At 37.8% G+C, this 18,742-nt stretch overlaps 1 protein-coding gene across 2 annotated transcripts in view; it reads right to left on the bottom strand.

Moving 5' to 3' along the window:
• Positions 1–607: 607 nt before the first annotated feature.
• Positions 608–18,742, bottom strand: part of CCSER2 (coiled-coil serine rich protein 2) — a 62,098-nt gene continuing 43,963 nt past the window's right edge. Inside the window, exons 10-11 of one of the 2 annotated variants that reach the window (XM_065746777.1) lie at positions 13,694–13,778; positions 5,490–5,662 (exon numbers count right to left, since the gene is read on the bottom strand). In XM_065746777.1, coding sequence (XP_065602849.1) covers positions 5,568–5,662; positions 13,694–13,778 — 180 coding nt within the window. In that variant the 3' untranslated portion in view covers positions 5,490–5,567. Of the gene's footprint in view, positions 5,663–13,693; positions 13,779–18,742 lie in introns of both variants that reach the window. The other variant, XM_065746776.1, reaches the window with a different exon arrangement.

Consider the following 18,742-nt stretch of genomic DNA (forward strand, 5'->3'; position numbering starts at 1 on the left):
TGTAGCTAGCTTTTTGGGCCTCAGATGAAGAAAGTACGTATTTCACATCTGAACTTGGAAGCCATATGCAACTTTGAAGTTATTATCATAAGAGATCAATTTAACTAGTTTACAGAATAAAACTACAACATAGCCATCTGTTCTCAACTGTGCATTAAAATTGAAATAACGTACCTTTAAAAACTAACCCCATCAGTCCTTGCTCACAGATTTTCTACACCTTTTGTCTGTTTTTAAATACTCTCACGTTTTAAGTCAGAGAAAAAAGCTGCAAATCTGTAAAGGAAAGACAAGTGAGAAAACAATTGTAAAGTTAAAGAATCTCCCACCACCACTCCCAAACCTCCCTCTACAGTCTCAAAATTCCGCACAGTCAACGACAGAGTTAAAAAATAAAAATAAGAAATACGTGAAGAGTCAGGAGAAATAGCAACTGATTAGAATTGTGACTTTTATTTTTATTCACTAAAGCGACATTGAGGAGAGAATTTTTACATACAGGGTTTTAAATCAACTTTACAAGCAAATCCCAATATACAATATTTACCTCTGGCCTGGGTTAAAAATAACAACAAAACCGACAAAGCAGATATAGTAAGGGTGCCTCTTGTTTTAGCTAGTACTGAATTTAAGATTTCATTGACACTGGAATTATACTGTTTTTATTATGATGCTTTGATAGTTGAGTAGGCAGCTAAAAGCTTTCCCACAACAGTGACTGAATTTCCTCAATAGCGTTGTTGTTAAGGTTACTATACTGAGGCCTACCGCCAGAACAATGTATTAAATCCACTCTGCTCAGAAAAAGCCACTAGAACAAGGAATAGTTACGGAAGCCCAATTCAAGAACAGAATGCCATTATGAACGGCACGAAAATGTCCACAATAAGAGGATTATGTGCTGTGCAAAAACAAATACTTCTCACCCCCGGAACATGCAACCTACCCAAGTATGATGTTTCAGAATAGAATGTGCATATGGTTGTGACATGCAAACAAAGTAAATCACGCAAATGGTAACCAGTTTTCCAGCATCATTACAACAAACGGGCATTTAGATCAAGGATGAAGTAAACTTTACTGAGCGATGGTGCAGTCTAGTCGCTACGTCCATCTTCGACTCTCACAGCAGTGAGACTGAACAACCCACCTGTTTCAGAACGACCTGAAAAATTCAGTGCTGTTATGGATTTTCAGGGCTTTTGCGATCATTTCCAGGAACTCCAACAGTCAGTATTGCACTTTTTTTTTTTTCCCAACAAAAAGTTACACTGGGACCATTATTTATTCATTTTTTTCTAAGGGCTATGCTCATCCTAAGAAAACATTGCCTTTGACCTTGACTGGCAAATTGAAGCACTCACTTCAGGGAAGCAGAAGGTAATAGGCTGCTTCAACAGTGTTAAAACTCCACAGTAAAGTTAAAGCCATTGCACAACAAAAACCTCAGTACGCTACATGATTATTTTTAAACATGCTAGAGTGCATATCAATTCTGTGAAAGTGATGTGAAGCTACCTTGGAAACAGTAACGCTAGCAGGGAAATTAGTTTCAAACAAAAGCCATACACAGCAGGAGGCATCTAGATTATTTTAGGCACAACTCCAAGCAATAAAGCTCATTTAAAGTGCAATTCTGTTTTTTCTTTTGTGTTTATTCACTTGTTAAAACATGTAATTGCCTCTGTACACACATACTGAACAGTAGTTTTAATACTTCTGTGAATACTGCACAAAAGAATAAGACATTAAAAAATGCAATAATTAAAAAAATTAAAGATATAAAATAATTTATGCATTTAGAACAATCTGCACAAGTACCGATTATATATCTGCACCTTCCATAAGGTAGATAAATTACCTGAAAATACTTACTTAATCCCATTCTACAAGCTGTACACAACACCCTCTTACCCATCTCCCCCCAACCCCTCTCTTTCACCAAAGTGAGCCTTCAAACTCCACGTCACTGCTACTCTTTCCCCTTGCCCATCTGCTGACAGGCTCTGCTCATACTCTGGACTTACTTACATGCAACAGAGCCTTCCCTGGAAAAGTCAGAAGAGCTAAAATACTTCACGTGGCTGTGAGGTTAGCAGCTGAACATAAACAATTCAGAATAGCATCTGTCTCATTGGTGATCAAATCCCGGTTTCTCCAGCTCAACGTCTCTAATTTTTTAGAACAAAACGGAGAAGTGCTATTTGTTAACATCAGAAAGTATAATCAATTTATGCTCCTTGAACAGGGAGGAAAAAAAACACCGAATAATGTATTTTTGTTCTTCTGAAAATAAAATGAAGAGCCATCTTCCATATCATGAAAGCCCTAGTAATCCCTCTGCTTCGTTCCTAAGTTTTCAGTAAAGGTGCAGACAGATGGATATCTATTCTCTTAAATGTAAACATTAAAACTTTAACATCACTAGACCAGACTGGTGACAATTCCAGAATAAGAAGCAACAAAATTCATGGTGAAATATCCATCAATAGCATTAAGTGAAAAGAATTTGTTTGCATTTTTTCTTTTTTAAATACATAAAACCATATACAACCAAAAATAAAACCAGCCTCTCTTCAAGGAAAGTGAACATAAAACAACCTCCCACAGAAAACTATATGGACCTGAAAACAAACTGGGAACCCGATCATTCCCTCAGCAGTTTTTAAACTCCTAGTAATGCAGTTAGCTGCCAGGAGCTGATCTGGGAAATATTCAAAAAATCACTTCCAACAGTACACGTTTTCACTGAAGGCCATTCAACTCAATACTCTGCAAGAAGAAATAATTCCGTCCTGGAGAATATGTTTAACAGCAATCTTGAGTAGTACTTATTTTCATCTTATATCAACTACAGCAGTTACTGTTACTTGATACTTCTTGGTTGCATTCTTTTCAACATAGCCCCTTCAATTAGCAGGAAGCCCTGTAGGTCTCTTACTTCAGATTCTTAGAAGCAGTTCTGGAATGTAAACTATCACTAACTCTTTCCTTCCCCAAACTTTTCACTTTTCTACTACTTTGACAGTTGGAAGAATTGACAGCGTGATGAATCCAAAGCTTTTGGAGACATTCACTATGTACTGAGAAATTCAAATGGTATGATTTTTTTCCATTTACCCATCCAACCAAGCTATCCATCAGGATACCCTGAGTTCAAGGGCTGATATTACACAACGTGATTGTGGAAAATACTTATGAAATGTTTACACCCATTTACTTTATTTTCTCAAAGAAAATACTGTAATATGTCAATGTCCTATGGCAAAAGCCTAGAACAAACTTTTACTGCATTTCATTTTACTGTCATTATATGCTGTACACAAACAGATTTTGAGTGAATTGTAACAGCCTTCCGCTGCTGCTTTTAAAAACAATTCAAGAATAGAAAATAAATCTACTATTCAGTGATGGGAAAGAGCAGAATAGGAGATGGGACAAAACATCTAGTTTTCACAATGGTTGACTGGATATGCATATATTCAGCTCACAGATCACATGCTATGGTCCCATAGTTGCACCATGAGGGGCATATTTCCACACCACTTTGGGAAAACAAACAAACAAACGCAACCCAAAAACTTACCCCTAGAGAGCTGAAGAACGTTGTTGTTCCTTTTCCCCCCAAAATGCTCCTTGCCAGATATCATGCAATTCTTAAATAATTACAAACAAACAAAAAACCAACAACAACAAAAAAAAAAAAACCTAACAAAATGACAGAAAAATTCCCAAAAGAAAATGCACATCTCTGAAAAACTCTTAGAGTACCAGCTCTGGATAAGGACAAATAAACTGGGTTAATTTATTATTATTTAAAAATAGTTGCTTTTTTAAGACAAGTTTTATTACGTAAAATAGTTTCAAATCCTTACATATATGGCGAAGTTTGTGCAAACATTTCAAGTCAGGTACTTCAGAGTCTTTCAATATTAAACAGAAATTGATAAATACAAGCAGTACAACAGAAGCTAAAATATATCCATTAAAATGCACGTTGTGCAACCTCAACATAGGTGTTATGGACCCCTAATTCCCACAGGCTCCTTACTTACCAATTCATAAGAGCTTGTATTGCAAGGTTTTGCACAAATATCCTTAGCACTACGTTTTGAGAATCTACCCAGAAATGTGTCTATTACACAATAAAAACAGACCACAATATCTTAACAAACGATGCTGTTTAAGAGAGAAGATCCATCACACCATGTGAAGTCCACTGTCTGTGAAGAGTGAAAATTAGATAAATAAAGAACAGAGCAACTTCAGATTATAGCAAAAACAAGACAAAGCACTCAACCCATCAGATTAAATAACATTAAATATGTCAGTCTTCAGATAATGATAAATAGGAGGATTTTTGCATAGGCCTCTGGAATACAGAGTCAGAATTATGGCCAATAAAACATCTGCTAATAATTCTAGCTTTCTACCACTGTAACCTAACAAGTCCTCAGAACCAAGAAGTTATACTAAATAGTATTCTCATTGTCTAATTACTCAAGTTAACAAGAGGTAAGAAATTATTTCTGCCCTCCTGGAGTACATAGTGCAGCATTCTGGTATTCACGGTCACCAGACTCCAGTACTGATTCAGATCACTGTGCAATACAATCGTTAATAAACAATTATATTCTAATTTAACACTCTCAAGAACTGCTGCACAGCCCATAAAATGAGCTTCAGAAAACGAACACAGAATATGCAAACACTAAAGGAAAACACTCTTTTTGCTGTTCACTAGGGATTTGCAGGCTGTAGATAAAACAGCCTCAACGGCAGTCAATACATAGGAAGCAATTTAACATATGACATCACCCAGTGAGATGTAGGTATGTTCTCAATGCGTCTTTGGTTTAGGGAGGCGGGAATGCCGATTAGAGGGCAAACTGTCCCCAGAAAGCAAAGCGGTACTCTGTGTTTGCACATTTTCCTTTCTCTGGACTTGTGGCTTTGGGATGTTAGTTTTTGAACAGGTGCTTTGAGGCTCTTGAGACACCAGTGTGGATTTCTGACTGCTCATTTGCTTAGATTTAATGAAGGATATGGTCGGTGGGCGAAGTTTGGACAATTTCTGACTCTGTTTACCCTTTAGGTCATCGGGACCAGTTGTGGGCTGCAGCTGAATCGAACTTTTTGATGGTAGAAGCTCAGGTTCCTTGGAAGCAGCAGAATGATTTGCAGACCTTGTGAGTACGGCCACTGTAGGAGGCACTAAAGCAGTTGGGGGCTTTGCAATTCTTGAAGTCTTTGGCCGAGAAGCCTGGTATGTGAATGAGGGTTGACCTTTCACAGCTACCTCAGTCCACATCTCTTTCGCATCCATTTGTGTAGAGGTCTGAAGGCAAGAACGAGATAGTAACATACCTTCTTCATTACTAGCCACCTCCCCAGGATCTTCAGTACATTTATTTTTCACATTTTCCAAATACAACGCACTCTCATCTTTTACGTTTAATTGTACGTTCACTGAAGTGTTTATATCATTCAGGCAATTTCTCAGAGATATATTTGCAGCATTTTGATTCTGATGATTGCCATTTTCAAGCACACCATGTTTAGAATATTCACTGGGGGCCTCGATATGTGGCATTTTTATTAGTTTTCCCTGGACGAGGTTTGTGGAACTGGGAAGGCTGCTGGAAGGCTGTAGTACTTGAGGCTGTTAAAGGGAAAAGAATGCAGTGATGTGTTATTTAAAGAAAATACAAGATAACATTCTGAACCCAAAGAATGATGACTAGATGCTCAGTAACAGCTGTGTATCTTTTTTAAAACTAAAACTTTTCACTTTGGTAAAAGAGGATGCTTCATGGGACACATAAATGCAACTCGTAACTTAGGTGGAAAAAGTTAAACGACTACTGAAATACACAATAACAAAGAAAAAAAAGCAGTGTAAAGTAAGAAACATGAGAGAGACTTGGTTGATGGTTTTGCCTTAGTCTGCAGGACATCCTAATAACGACACAAGTACTAATCAAATTCTGATTTGAACTCTTAAACAAATGGAACAACTACCAGACTACCCATCTTTTAGTTTCCATACACTGCGTACTCAAGTTAGCTATCCCAAAACTTTCATCATTGCTACATACTGTACAAACAGAAAAGGAGTTTATATAAAATATATTCATTTTCATTAAGGTTTCCCTCTGTTGGAGGGCAGTTCACTTCTGATTTCCTTCACATGCAGAACAGTAAACAGAAGCAACCCCAAGTGAAGTCCAGGGAGTTATTTACATTGCTATAAACATGAGGATGACCTGTCCCTTTGCAGTTCTTGCCCAGCTTCCTAACACTGCATCTTTCTTTCATTCTGAATAGAAATAAGCCTCTTTGCTGGGGAACATCTGGGATAGGGAGAGGATGGCTCAAGGGCAGAAGTTCACAGAATACTGTCACCGGGGGCCGTAAAGCATGCACAAAGGCAAGTAAATGAATTTACAGCACATTTTCCTCGCATAAATGGTGCCAAAAAATTGGGTACAGGTATGCTGTAAGGAGGTTGCTGAATAAACTTAGCTAACTGCTTTATCTTAGTGAAGTCAAATGGGCTGGGTAAAGAAGCTATCTTCAACAAAGCAGTACAACAAAGTGCAAGTGAAGCTAGAGATCACATACTACTACGCTAATACCTTAAGAGATAAAGATAACTTGATGAAGACGTTACATTTTGTCAAGACACATTTCAGCACTGGACAAGAAAACTGCCAGTACCTCTTCTGGATCACAAAGTGAAGCAAATAATCATGGAGAACGGAGCTGTGAAACCTGTCACCTACAGAAGACTGATGCAACTTTTAGTTTTCCAAAACGGACAGGTCATTTTTATGGATATCAGTAGTACTCCAATTTAAATTAAGGTGTCTAAGTTTAAGCTTGCTTCTAACCACCAATGGTCAAGAAAATACCTGTGGAGGGCAAATTACTGTCAGAATTCTGAGTTTCTTCAACAGGCCCTGAGATGAGCAAGTATGAACAGGCAGGCTTTGTCTTCACCAAAAAGATACACCACAGCTCTCCTTCTTTGTGGTTTTCTTGCATATCCTTCTTCCTCTGTCCACCTCAGACTCCTATCTGACTATACAGACAAAATGTTATGCACAGGGTAAGCTGTGAGGATCTTACTCAGTCAGTATCCCTCCCAATACTTTTTATCTATAGTAAACAACCATACTAACATTCACCAGCAGCGCCTGTAAATGAGAGAAGTGGCTCAAGTGTCTGGCAGGGGCTGTTCCCTTGTGCACCATTGTCTTAGCTACAGTCCTCCACTGCTGTGCACTGCAGTCTCCACACACCACATTAACCCTGCTGTGTCTCTCCCTGCCCAGTCTGAATCTGACACACTTCTCACTCATACTTATCCCGCCCTTGGCTATGGAACTGCATTATGGCCACTGTGATTTCCGTGATAATAGTGGTTAGAAGATGGAAACAGAAACCAGAAAGAAAAAAGGGGAAAAGAATGACAAATTATAGCTATTTAACATCTGATGTAACCTCACTATCTGAACCACTGCAAAATTCGGCAGCACATTCACACTTGGCAACTCTGTCTGGAGCAGGGGGTTGAAATTAAATGATCTTTGAGGTCCCTTCCAACCTGAGCTGTTCTCCGATTCTACGATTATAACATTTCTACAGTTTCTTCGTCCTTTCCTGTAAAAATACTTTCAATGTCTTTAATACTATACTTTAAACTTGTACACAGGTCTTGGAAGAATTACTGAGTAGTCTGCAATGCATGACAAACCCCAAAACCTATTAAAACTTAAACTACTTTTTAACAAGCTTCAAGTTTGGATGATTTTCTCATTTTCTTTATAGAAGAGCTCAACTGCAACAAGCTACTCTTATCTCTGAAATTTGCTGAAACTACTTGAATCTTTGCCAAATTATATTTTGTATGCATATAGCCAACCCGCTTAAAGCATTTATTTACTAGTATAGTCGGTGAAAAAGAACATTTGTCTTAAGGGATTTGAGTACAAATATGACTTTAGTCATCCCCTCGAATTATTATTCTCAGCTTCAAAATGGGAAATAATTATTTGTTCTGACATTCTGCTCTTAGAATTAGCAGAGAGACTATAATGATAACTGTGTATGCCAACATTCTATGATGTTTCTAGAAAAAGAGCACATTTCAGGACTCTTTCGATTTTTGTCTTTCATCTAGGAGTATTACTGCTGCAAACAGAATCCTCAGAGTCATAGAAAAGTTAACGGGAATGAGAGAAATACTGAGATTCTTTGACCAAATTGCAGTTTACTAGCTATCTTTTTCTACTTCAAATATACCAGTTCTACCTGTAAGAAAAGATAACATATAAGTAAAACTGGTGACATCAGTAGGTGACAGAGATACTGAGCAGTCTGTGTCTGAAAACAATGTGTGGTGTTTTTTTTTTGTTTTTTTTTTGGGGGGGGGGTTTGGGGGGGGAGAAGGAGGATTTAAAAATGGCATCAGATGAGTAAAAAAAAAAAAATCAACCCTTCCTCTAGAATTTAATGCATTTTTCCTTAATTACCTATTTTTTCTGAATGCTGTCAACTCCAGAACCATCCTTTATAAGCAAGCAATCTTACAAGAAGTACTAAAAACAAGAAGTAATTCAAAATTTTAAACGTTACTGCTTTCTTAAGAAATCCTGCAGATACTAATGTCATTTTTCAGTGTTCGAGTAATGGGTTACAGAAATTGTTATCCTTTCAGCTTAAGAGTTCACAGATGTTAGCCAAACTGGCTTATTCTTTTGAAAGCATATCCACAAAAACAAAACTGCTAAAAATATGCAAAGAAATCAAAGCAAGGCACATATTATTGTACAAATACTTAACCAAATTCCTTATCTAATGAAGGCAAAAAAATTATGTTTATAGCAAGTAGTATTGTGTCAAGTTCAAGTATGTACGCAGTCATCAAAAACAACAAGAAAAACTTTCCTTCTTCCTAGGAAGGGTTTCCAAATGCTAGTCTTAAACGTGTATCTTTCTGACACTACAGATTGAACTTGTTACTAATTATACTCATCATAAAAATTAACTTGCTGAAATATAGAAGTAATGGGAACATGAACAACAAAGAAACAAGCTTTGGATAGTGTTATTTCATCGTTTTTGACACAAGAGTAGATAATATTTCAACTTTTCCATTTTGACAATTTAGTGCTTGACACAGAAGAATAGTCAAGTATGTGCTTCCTTGTTACCTTTCATAATCTAAAAGGGTATAAGCATCTTAAGATCCATAAAGTTCATAATTCAAATGCAGAAGACAACCATGTGCCCAAAATTATAAGATGGCACTAAAGATATGGTATCATCTTTTGCCATGTTTTTTTTTAAATACTGTACAGTCTCCTCACTCTGTATTTCTCCTCACCAAAAGCCTGGTCAGTTGTCAGAAATACTCGTTATCTCAAGATGCTACACACTCAAGATGACATTGAAAGTACAAAAACACTGCTAAAACATGTAAGTAACTGTTCATGGTGTTTTGACAAATTATAACTTAGCTATTAGTCTAAATGCCTGCAGAAGGACGAGTGCTTGGTGAAATCTGCCACAAGGATGAAGAACAGAAAGATACTGAACCATTTCCCCTCCTATGAAGAATATTTTAGTTCATAGAATTCTTAAAAATTGGTCACCTCTCTTGCTTTAAATGCACATTAGACAATATTTCAAGGAGAGACAGACTATTACTTGGTGGAAACTGTCATGCTAAGACTTCTATTTTTGTCCAAAAAAACCCCTGCATTCCTTCCTGATGTTCCTGGAATTTAGATGCTCAAATCTAACTTATTTCTGGTACCATGTAACTGAGGACAGTTAGATGTCCTTGGAAAGTACAGTAGACAAAACACTTTGTGAACACATTCCTTCTGCACAACAAAGAAATGGAATTTTCTGTAGTGGCAATAGCTTCAAATACTCGGATATATTGATTCATCAATCAAGATCATTCAATTGGAGTTCCTAACACATTTTCCTTGTTTCTCTAATCATCTATTGAAAAATGCCAATAATATTCATGAAAAGGTTGATCATTAATACAAAGGTATTGAACTGCTAAGATAGTTTTCCAATACAAAGCCAATAAATATGGAAATAAGTATGTTATACTGATAAGCAACTAAGTCAAAACGGTCTTCATAGTTATAGGCACTGCACTCTCTCTAAAATTCCCTTCACTTTTGCTTTGGTTATTCTCTATCTCCAAGCTGAAGCCCATCTCAACTCCCCGCACAGTACATTTGCGGAACTAAATATGGATGTTTTCTCCCTGCAATATTTTTAGGAATGAAGGAAATGAAGGAATGAGAAATAAAAACTGCATGCACATCTCCAATAGACATGCATCATGCATAGGGCAGAACAACAGTATAATGCGCGAGGAGGAGATGGGAAGAAATCTGAAGTTGTACTGTACCACGCTTTATCACAGAAGTAATGGACTAACTTCTCAACTCCTTGCCAATGGCATAATGGGAAAGCAGAGACAAGAAAAAGACAAGGACAATGATGTCAGAAGACCAAGACAAAACACTGAGCAATTGCCATGACAGAACTGCAACTTTTCATTATTTCAATTGCAATTAGCGCATCCCACATTTGTTTTTAATCCACCTTCCAGAAACAAAGACAGCAATAGTGTTTAGTAATGCAGCACGAACCATGTTTACAGCAAAACCCGCAAGGAATACCTTTGCTATTTTAAGTTCAGGTCTTCTAAAATATTTCATCTCTTACACTTCAAAAAACCCTTAAGAATATTAACTGGTGTTTGTGTATGATTCTAAGCACATACATAAAAATATCAGCATCCACACACACATACATGCTAGGTACCTAACAACAAAGTCGTAAGATAAACTGCATTACATATTCATTCCGACTTTCTTGTCTGTACCCATCTTCCTTGCAACTCACTCATGAGCCTGAAGAGACTCCAAACTACCATGTTTTCTTTTTGGAAAAGGAGTAAGAAGTGGGGAGGAACAGGAACTCCCCTACATATATATCATTTCCTGACATCACATCTCACTGCCATTCTTATATTTATCATGGAAACATAATAGCATTAAGTTGCATGCCCTTATTGAAAAAAGGGCATGAAAAAGTAAAGTCTGGATCTCGTTTAAGACCAGTGTGAATACAGCAGCCTTCTTGTGGTGACGGAAGTATATATCATCTGCTAGAATTACTTTTGTTATCTTTATTTGTAGTTCTTAAATACAAAAGCTCTGAATGCTTTCCCCACGAAGTGCTTAGTAAACAAATGTAGACAACTGCATGGCCTGAGGTGAGCAAAAGAACAGCTTTCATCTCTATTTCTTATGGAAATAGTATATAGGGCTGCATGCGTAGAGACACTGGTATGACATTCTTGTATTGTAACAACAGTTTATAGTTGGTTCATTTAAAATGTGTATTCTAAATGCAGAGTTTCTAGACACGCATTGTTAAAGATCTGGGATCCAAATAGAAAAGTTTTGAATGGTACTGGAAACAGAATGCTACGTCCTCAAATTATATCTATTACCAATAGAAAAATAAAGCAACATAATATACAAACCAAGTTCAGCACACATGAATAATCAAATATTAATCAAAACCAAGCCATTTCGTCCATAAAAAGAAATCCACACACTATTGGGAAGGTGTTTATGAAATATAAAATGCTGAATCGTCTCCAAGGCTGTTGAAGCAAAAAAAACATTACAAAAACCACTCTTCTTAGAAGTACAAAACATACATCTAATTCCAAAGCATGGCAAAAAAAAAACCCTCGAATAGATGGATCTCAGGGCAAGTCAGGCCGTAGGCACACTAACCTTGAAATCAGGGCTAACAGAAGAAGTGCACATCCGGAAGTATTATAATATTTGACAGCAGGGGAGTATTACCTGCCCTGTACAGCAGCCCTAATTTGTGTTCCCTTCGCCATTTCAATACTATTGTGAAAGAACTGCAATATTTTTTTTCCCTGTTCTCAGTGGCGATACCCAGCTCACCATTTGCCCCAATTCCCTTTGGCATTCCTTACCAAAGTCAGAAGACCTAAAATCTTTGGCTGAACAGAAAGAAAACCTAGTGTGGAGGATGCAGAAAGATGCTAGTGCTAACTCCAGGAACAGTTCATAGAATCTAATGCATAAGATGTATACTTAAAAAAAAAACCCAACTAGTAATGGAAGTTCACTATGGAATCCTTGAAAAGGAGGCTGCTGCAGTTGCTGGAGGAATGAAGTGGGAGCTCAGAACTGCTAAGAAATTAGCAAAGATGTGTTTAGCAGTCAGTGTGAATGATGTGACACAGCAATGCATATCTAGGATCTCAGATACTGCTGTCCATTCTGACTCTATGACTGCTGAGTTCCAGAACTGTGGTATTTATATGTTCCTCAGATCTAAGACCAATCCTTCTCACGCTCCAATTCCCTGCTGATAGGCCAGCAAACCAGCCACGCTGTGGCCCAAAACAGAACGTACAATGATCAGCTTTGGGAGTTCTACATTCATTACATTTACACACAGGCAAACACACAGACAAAGCATATCTTTCTATTGCAAGAGAAAAGCTATGGAACAGGGAGTGCATTCCTGGTGAGTTGATTAAATGAATATTGTCACAGAAACGTCAAGAGAGTATTTGAAATACAATTTGAGATATCTTCCAAAATTTTCTTTTCTTGTAGTTGAAATAATTGTCAGGATTATTTCAATCTGAAATAAACATAAGCTTCGTTTTCCAAGGTGCAGCTTACTCTTCAGATCTCCACCAATCCTGGAAATCTTACTCTTACCATAATTATACTGCATTTCCTGTCCAAATACACTCTTGGACATCGCTAAGCAAACACTGTAATTTTCAAATTACAGTACATTTAAAAAATATAACTTTGCCTTATTAACTAGTTATATTTCTTTGAACACTTATCTGTTTATAATGCAATCCAAAGCACAAAATAAGACTTACCATTTCTCTACATCTATGTAAGTACACATTTTTAAAATCAGCAATTGTCTTTGTTTTGCAGATCCAAGCCAAGAGAACAAAAGCATCTTATATCAGCCCGTATTTTAGCTAGCACAAAAGCAACATTAGCAAATCATGCAAGTCTTGCAACAGCCGCTTCGATGTATTAGAAGTATTTTTTACAACAAACACCAAGAGAAAAAAAATACTAGTTTCAGGAAAGCCATTCTGAAAAGTTAAGAAAAATTCTTGTGAGAGGCAATGACAACTACATTCTCACCAAAATATATATATTTTTTAATGTACGTCCACAACATATTCATGTGAATACATCCACATATGCATACATGCAGACTCATGAGGAAACGGAACAAATGCAAACAGGATAGTATATGACAGCCATGAAAAACACGGGGAAAAATGCAGCAAGCAAGATTTATGTTAAGACAAGACTGGAAATAAGGGACTACTCAGGTTTGCCTGAAGATCTGCTGAGGTCGATCAGCATTCAGTAACCGTTACAAAGCTCTAAGTTGTAGCTGCTTACACGCCGGCTGAGGAAGCACTTTGGTTAGCCACAGACTGTTGTGTATGCCTGTAAATTTGCCTGAGAAAGGAGGATACTACAAGATGAACAGTGCGTGCAAAGGGAAGCTTCTACTGGAACACGGTGAGGGAGATGAGTGAGAAGTACAGACTCACTCTGTCTGCGGTGCGGTGGAACAGTCCGAGGGATGCCCTGGAATGAGCCCTGCCAGGGAGAGAAGGAGGGAGCAGAATACCCACCCTGTGCAGAAAGAGAGAGGGGGAGAAGTATAATAAAAAAGAGAACAGGGAAAAACAAGACACCAAAAAGCCACACCATCCTTTTCCGTTTTCCCACAGAAAGGCATCAATATATTTACGAGCTTTTCTACTTTGTTAAGGCAGATGCTAGATTCTACTCAAGTCCACAGGAAGTGATGGCACTGTGATACACTAATGTAGCCAGAAATCTTATAATACACCTCCATTTTTATTCAATATATACACATACAATTCTGTTAAAACTGTTTTTTTTTCCAGAGAAATATAGGAGCTGAACTTTTCATATTAACAACGCATGCTAAAATTTTTTATCTTCATAGGTTTCAGAATTATTAGTATAATAATTCAACCAATTAGTTGAATAATAAAACAACCAATTAGTATGTTGGTTAACAACACCAATCTACTGTTAAACCAAACAGCTTTAGTTTACAATAAAAAGACTTCCTCAGGAAAAAAAAAAATCCTAGTAAATCTCAGTGCTTTTTAATTCTTCTTTGCCCATGTTTTGATAGCGCTACTGATTGTGAAAGGAGAGACATGACACTGAACTGATTGCCTTGCATTTTGCTTTATTTAGGAGCTTGAGCCTCCTGCTACAGGATCAGAGAACTGTGACTGGGTATGTCAATTACTTGCAAGGTCTGCCTGCCAGATGTTTCAGATCATCACAGAAGTGACAGGAGGAAAAATAACTTGATGTATACCTTTTTCTCTCTGCCCATGCCTTTAAAAGAAGCCTACCCAAGTTAGAACTGCTCTCTCAAATCGGATACCCTTGATGTTCCATTTCAGCCAGTGAGTTTGAAGTCTTTACAACCCTTCCACAGCTTATCACGAGGAAAATCTGTTTCCAAAGGTTCTGGAATACTGCTTCTAAGAATAAGGCCTTTCATTGCTTCCAGCTACCAGTAACCAACAGACAGCAACAGCATCCATTTGCAGCTATTTACTCAGATGGCAGGAATTCCCTATCTAAACTAATACCTCCATCAAGCACCAGGAGCATGGTCTGTCTCTCCCCTCTAGTTTCTCTGCTGGTGTATATGTTGCACATCACACTGCCATACATAGTTGAACAAATAAAGTTGTATTTTATTTCCTTTATCCTTTTTGAAGTTAATTAAGTACTATATGATTTCTACAAAGAAAGAGTCTTAACTATTTTTTCCTTAACCTAGTTTAAGTTTAAACATTTCCCTGACCTACCACTTTTCTACATCTATTTAGATTTCATACATTGTTATTCCAAGTTTCATTACTGCTAAGATGTAACAACATATCCATCTAAATGAAGTCTTAGAACTTGCTAGGTACAATGTTCTTGAACTAGAACAGATAAAGAAAAAAGCTGAGAAGACTTCTTTGTTCTTCTTCACAAGCTGAGATAAAACAATTACTTGAGAGAAATGACCAGGAAAAAGCTCGTTACCTGATTATCTCTAGATGGAGATACTGATTATTTAACACATTTTCACAGTCTGCTGTCAGTAGCTATTAGCATTCACACAATTTTCAGACTGACAAAAAAATGTTTTATTACATGAAAGAACATTTCTAGTTTCAGTCTAGCAGTACGACAAAGCAATATATGTTGCATCAATGAGACTAGTATTAAAAAACAAATTTTCCTAGGAAGAAGACAGATAGATCCCTGATCTATGAGACCTTAACAAAAGCTTTGGATTTCTGCAGCACTGCAAAGAACACTACACTTTTCAGGCCACCCATATAAAGTTTGCTCACATTTCACCCTACGTTATGTCAGGATGGAGGAACAATAGAACATGATTTCAATTCCCTAAGTATAGTCCAGGCTCCAGACAGTAAAAAGGCTGCCTTCACCAGGCAGAGATCTCACCTTGTACAGAACCGTTCAGCTTGGTAACATGGCTTTTTGTGTTTTGGATTTTTTGTTTGTTTTTTTTTTTTCTCCCCAGACTTCTGATATTTTAATGCATTACATTAAGAAGAGTGGTTAAAGTTTTATACCCTCTTCATTCTTTTCTCTAGAAAGAGAGATTAAGTGCAAGCCAGCTGAGCTACTTTATAGCTATGATACTATTGTAAAAGTAAAGAAATATTTAGATGTCCTGATACATTCCAGTACCTTTCAGGCATCAATACTAACACTTCAAAGAACAGCCCTAAATACAGTCTGCTCAGTAATTCTTTGTGGTATTTAAATCATTATTTGTCGACTAAAGTAGTAAATGGAGAAAGGGAAATTAACTCGTTTCAGTGTCTTGCCTGCTAGACTGAACTGCTCTCCAGGCATGGCTCACTTCCCCTCTCAGAAATGCCAAGGAACATTTTATAAGTTCAGAAGCAGAACTAGTTATTCCTCTGGCAGCAGACTTCAAAGTTTACATTGTTCCATATGGAGTCTCAAATAAAAGCTGAATTTCTCCTTTGTAAAAATTAAAAGCATTACCTAATTGTATATCAAAAAAAGTAATTAAAAAAATCAATGGAATCAAGTAAGGAACAGGAAATACAGTGATAGAGATTTATTAGTGTCTGCATTATAACTTACACTGATTTTACAAGTGATAAATATTACACAGATCCTCTACATAAATTACATCAAGAAAATGCCTCATACTGATCTCCCTCTATTAGAGAAATGCATGCTTGGATAACTAAGAAAAAAAGCATACACACTAATAAGCATATCTCCCCAGATTATGGCACGTAGTTAAAGTACACAGAAAACTGCAGTTTCCTAATAAACGCAGGGAAGATTGCTTGATAATCAGAACATCTCTGAAACCCATAAGCAAGCAATAGTAGACTTAAAAGATGTAAACATTACTTACCAAAGTTTCTATTAAAAGAACAGATTAAAAAATGTTTGGATTCTTCAAGGTTCTGCAGCTGTGACACGTCTTCTCACTTGCACTTTAATGACAGACAGCAGCCTCCACAGACCCTCCCCCTTCAACTATTATGTGCACTGAGGCACTGAACTTTATCCCATTCCTCTCATTTCCCAGATACTGAAACAGTGAAATAGCAAAAGCATCCCAAAAGAAAAGTGATTCAGAGTTCTTAAGTATCCAGCAAAGTGTGAAAATGCAAGGCCAACTCAAACCAGAACAAGACGAACATTTTCCAGACCAACTGTACAATTGTTGCTAAAAGCTTTGTGAATTCAAACTGCACTGGAAAACTAGGCTTTTGTTGTTACTGTCCTGCCTGACCAGCCTCATTGTGGCTCAGAGAGCTACACTCTTTGCTGGGTAAAGAACTGGCTGGAAGGCCAAGCCCAGAGAGGGACGGTGAATGGAGTTTAATTTAACTGGTTACCAGTCACAAGTGGTGCTCCCCAGGGGTTGGCAATGAGGCCTGTCCTGTTCAACATCTTTGTTGATGACCTGGATGTGGACATTGAATAAGTTTGCAGATGAGACCAAGTTGGCTGGAGTGTCAATCTGCCTGGGGTAGCAAGGCCCTACAGAAGGATCTAGACAGTCTGGATAGCTGGGCTGAGGCCAACTGTATGAGCTTTAACAAGACCAAGTGCCACGTCCTGAACTTTGCTCACAACAACCTTATGCATCGCTACCAGGCCTGAGGAAGAGTGGCTGACAAACTACACAGAGGACAAGGACCTAGGGGTGTTAGCTGACAGCCAACAGAACAAGAGTCAGCAGTGTGCTCAGGTGGCCAAGAAGGCCCACTGCATCCTGACTAGTATTAGAAACAGTGCAGCCAGGAGGAACACCAAGGTGATTGGCCCCAGTATGACATACTCCAAGCACCAATACATACCAAATGTTTTTGCATCAGTTGCATTTTGCAAGCCTAGCAGCAGAAAGATACAGATCAGTAATTTTTGAAGCATAAATTAAGTTCTATGCGGTAGTTTTTCACTAAACAAGCAAAAATTATCCAGGACAGCCTTAAAGGCCCTCTTCTAGGCACATACCTGCATGCTACAGAGTGTAACTGTAACAAAGTAAGAAGCAGATGCACAAGTACCTAACCTAGTTATGTTCTGTGCTACCAAAAAAGTATGTATTAGTAATTAGTATATTGAGAGGGCTGTTCTGAAAGTAATGTCTTCTATTTGTTATGGTGATCCATGATGTCAGAGGTGGATGATGGTGATATAGCAGTAGAGGTGGAACCTTCTCACCAACATCCCATTACATGATGCTGATGTGCAACAGAATGGTGTCTGACAGACAAGTGTGAAAGAAGCAAACATATGGAACTCAGTTCCTCCACGTGGAACAAACAGCACACGTTCACTGATGCTTACTTAACATTGATGGAGAGCAAACAGTGGTTGTGAGCACAGTGAGGTGGTAAGTGGTATGTTTCAGCAGGAACATTAAGAACAGCACATGCAAGTTTGTCAGGACCTACTGACAAATATGAGGCTAAAGATGAGTTTCCTGGATCGCATGATTACTGGTGACAAGATGTGGTGTCACCATTACAATAACGACATGAACTCCCCATCGAAGAAAGGGCTCAAGGTACAGCCCTCAGCAGGTAAAGTGCACTATATTTTACATTAGGAAAGGGACAAACCTTTTGGATTTCCTGGAACCCAGACAAACCATCTAGTCTGACTACTGCAATGTGACACTAAGCTGAATGCTCAAACTTGAATGCCCAAACTTCCAAAGTCAGCCCAGAGAAGGTAGCAACCTTTCTCTTGCAACAGGGTAACATCAGGTCCCATACCAGCTTGAAGACTGTGGAGCACACTGCCGCTCTTGGCTAGGCTGTCCCACTACATCCACCATATAGTCAAGATTCAGTGCCTCCTGACTTGCATCTGGTCAGATTAATGAAATATGGGCTACTTGGGCAACAATTTCTTAGCAACAATGTTGACATATGTGAAACAGTGGATAACTTCTGTTTGTACAGATTTTTATGAGCATGCCAAGCAGGCTCTTGTTTGTTGCTGGCAAAAACGTATAGCTA

The sequence above is a fragment of the Cyrtonyx montezumae genome, unplaced genomic scaffold, assembly GCF_038088225.1.
Source record: "Cyrtonyx montezumae isolate F1298 unplaced genomic scaffold, pur_monq_1.0 scaffold_4, whole genome shotgun sequence".
Classification (NCBI taxonomy): domain Eukaryota; kingdom Metazoa; phylum Chordata; class Aves; order Galliformes; family Odontophoridae; genus Cyrtonyx; species Cyrtonyx montezumae.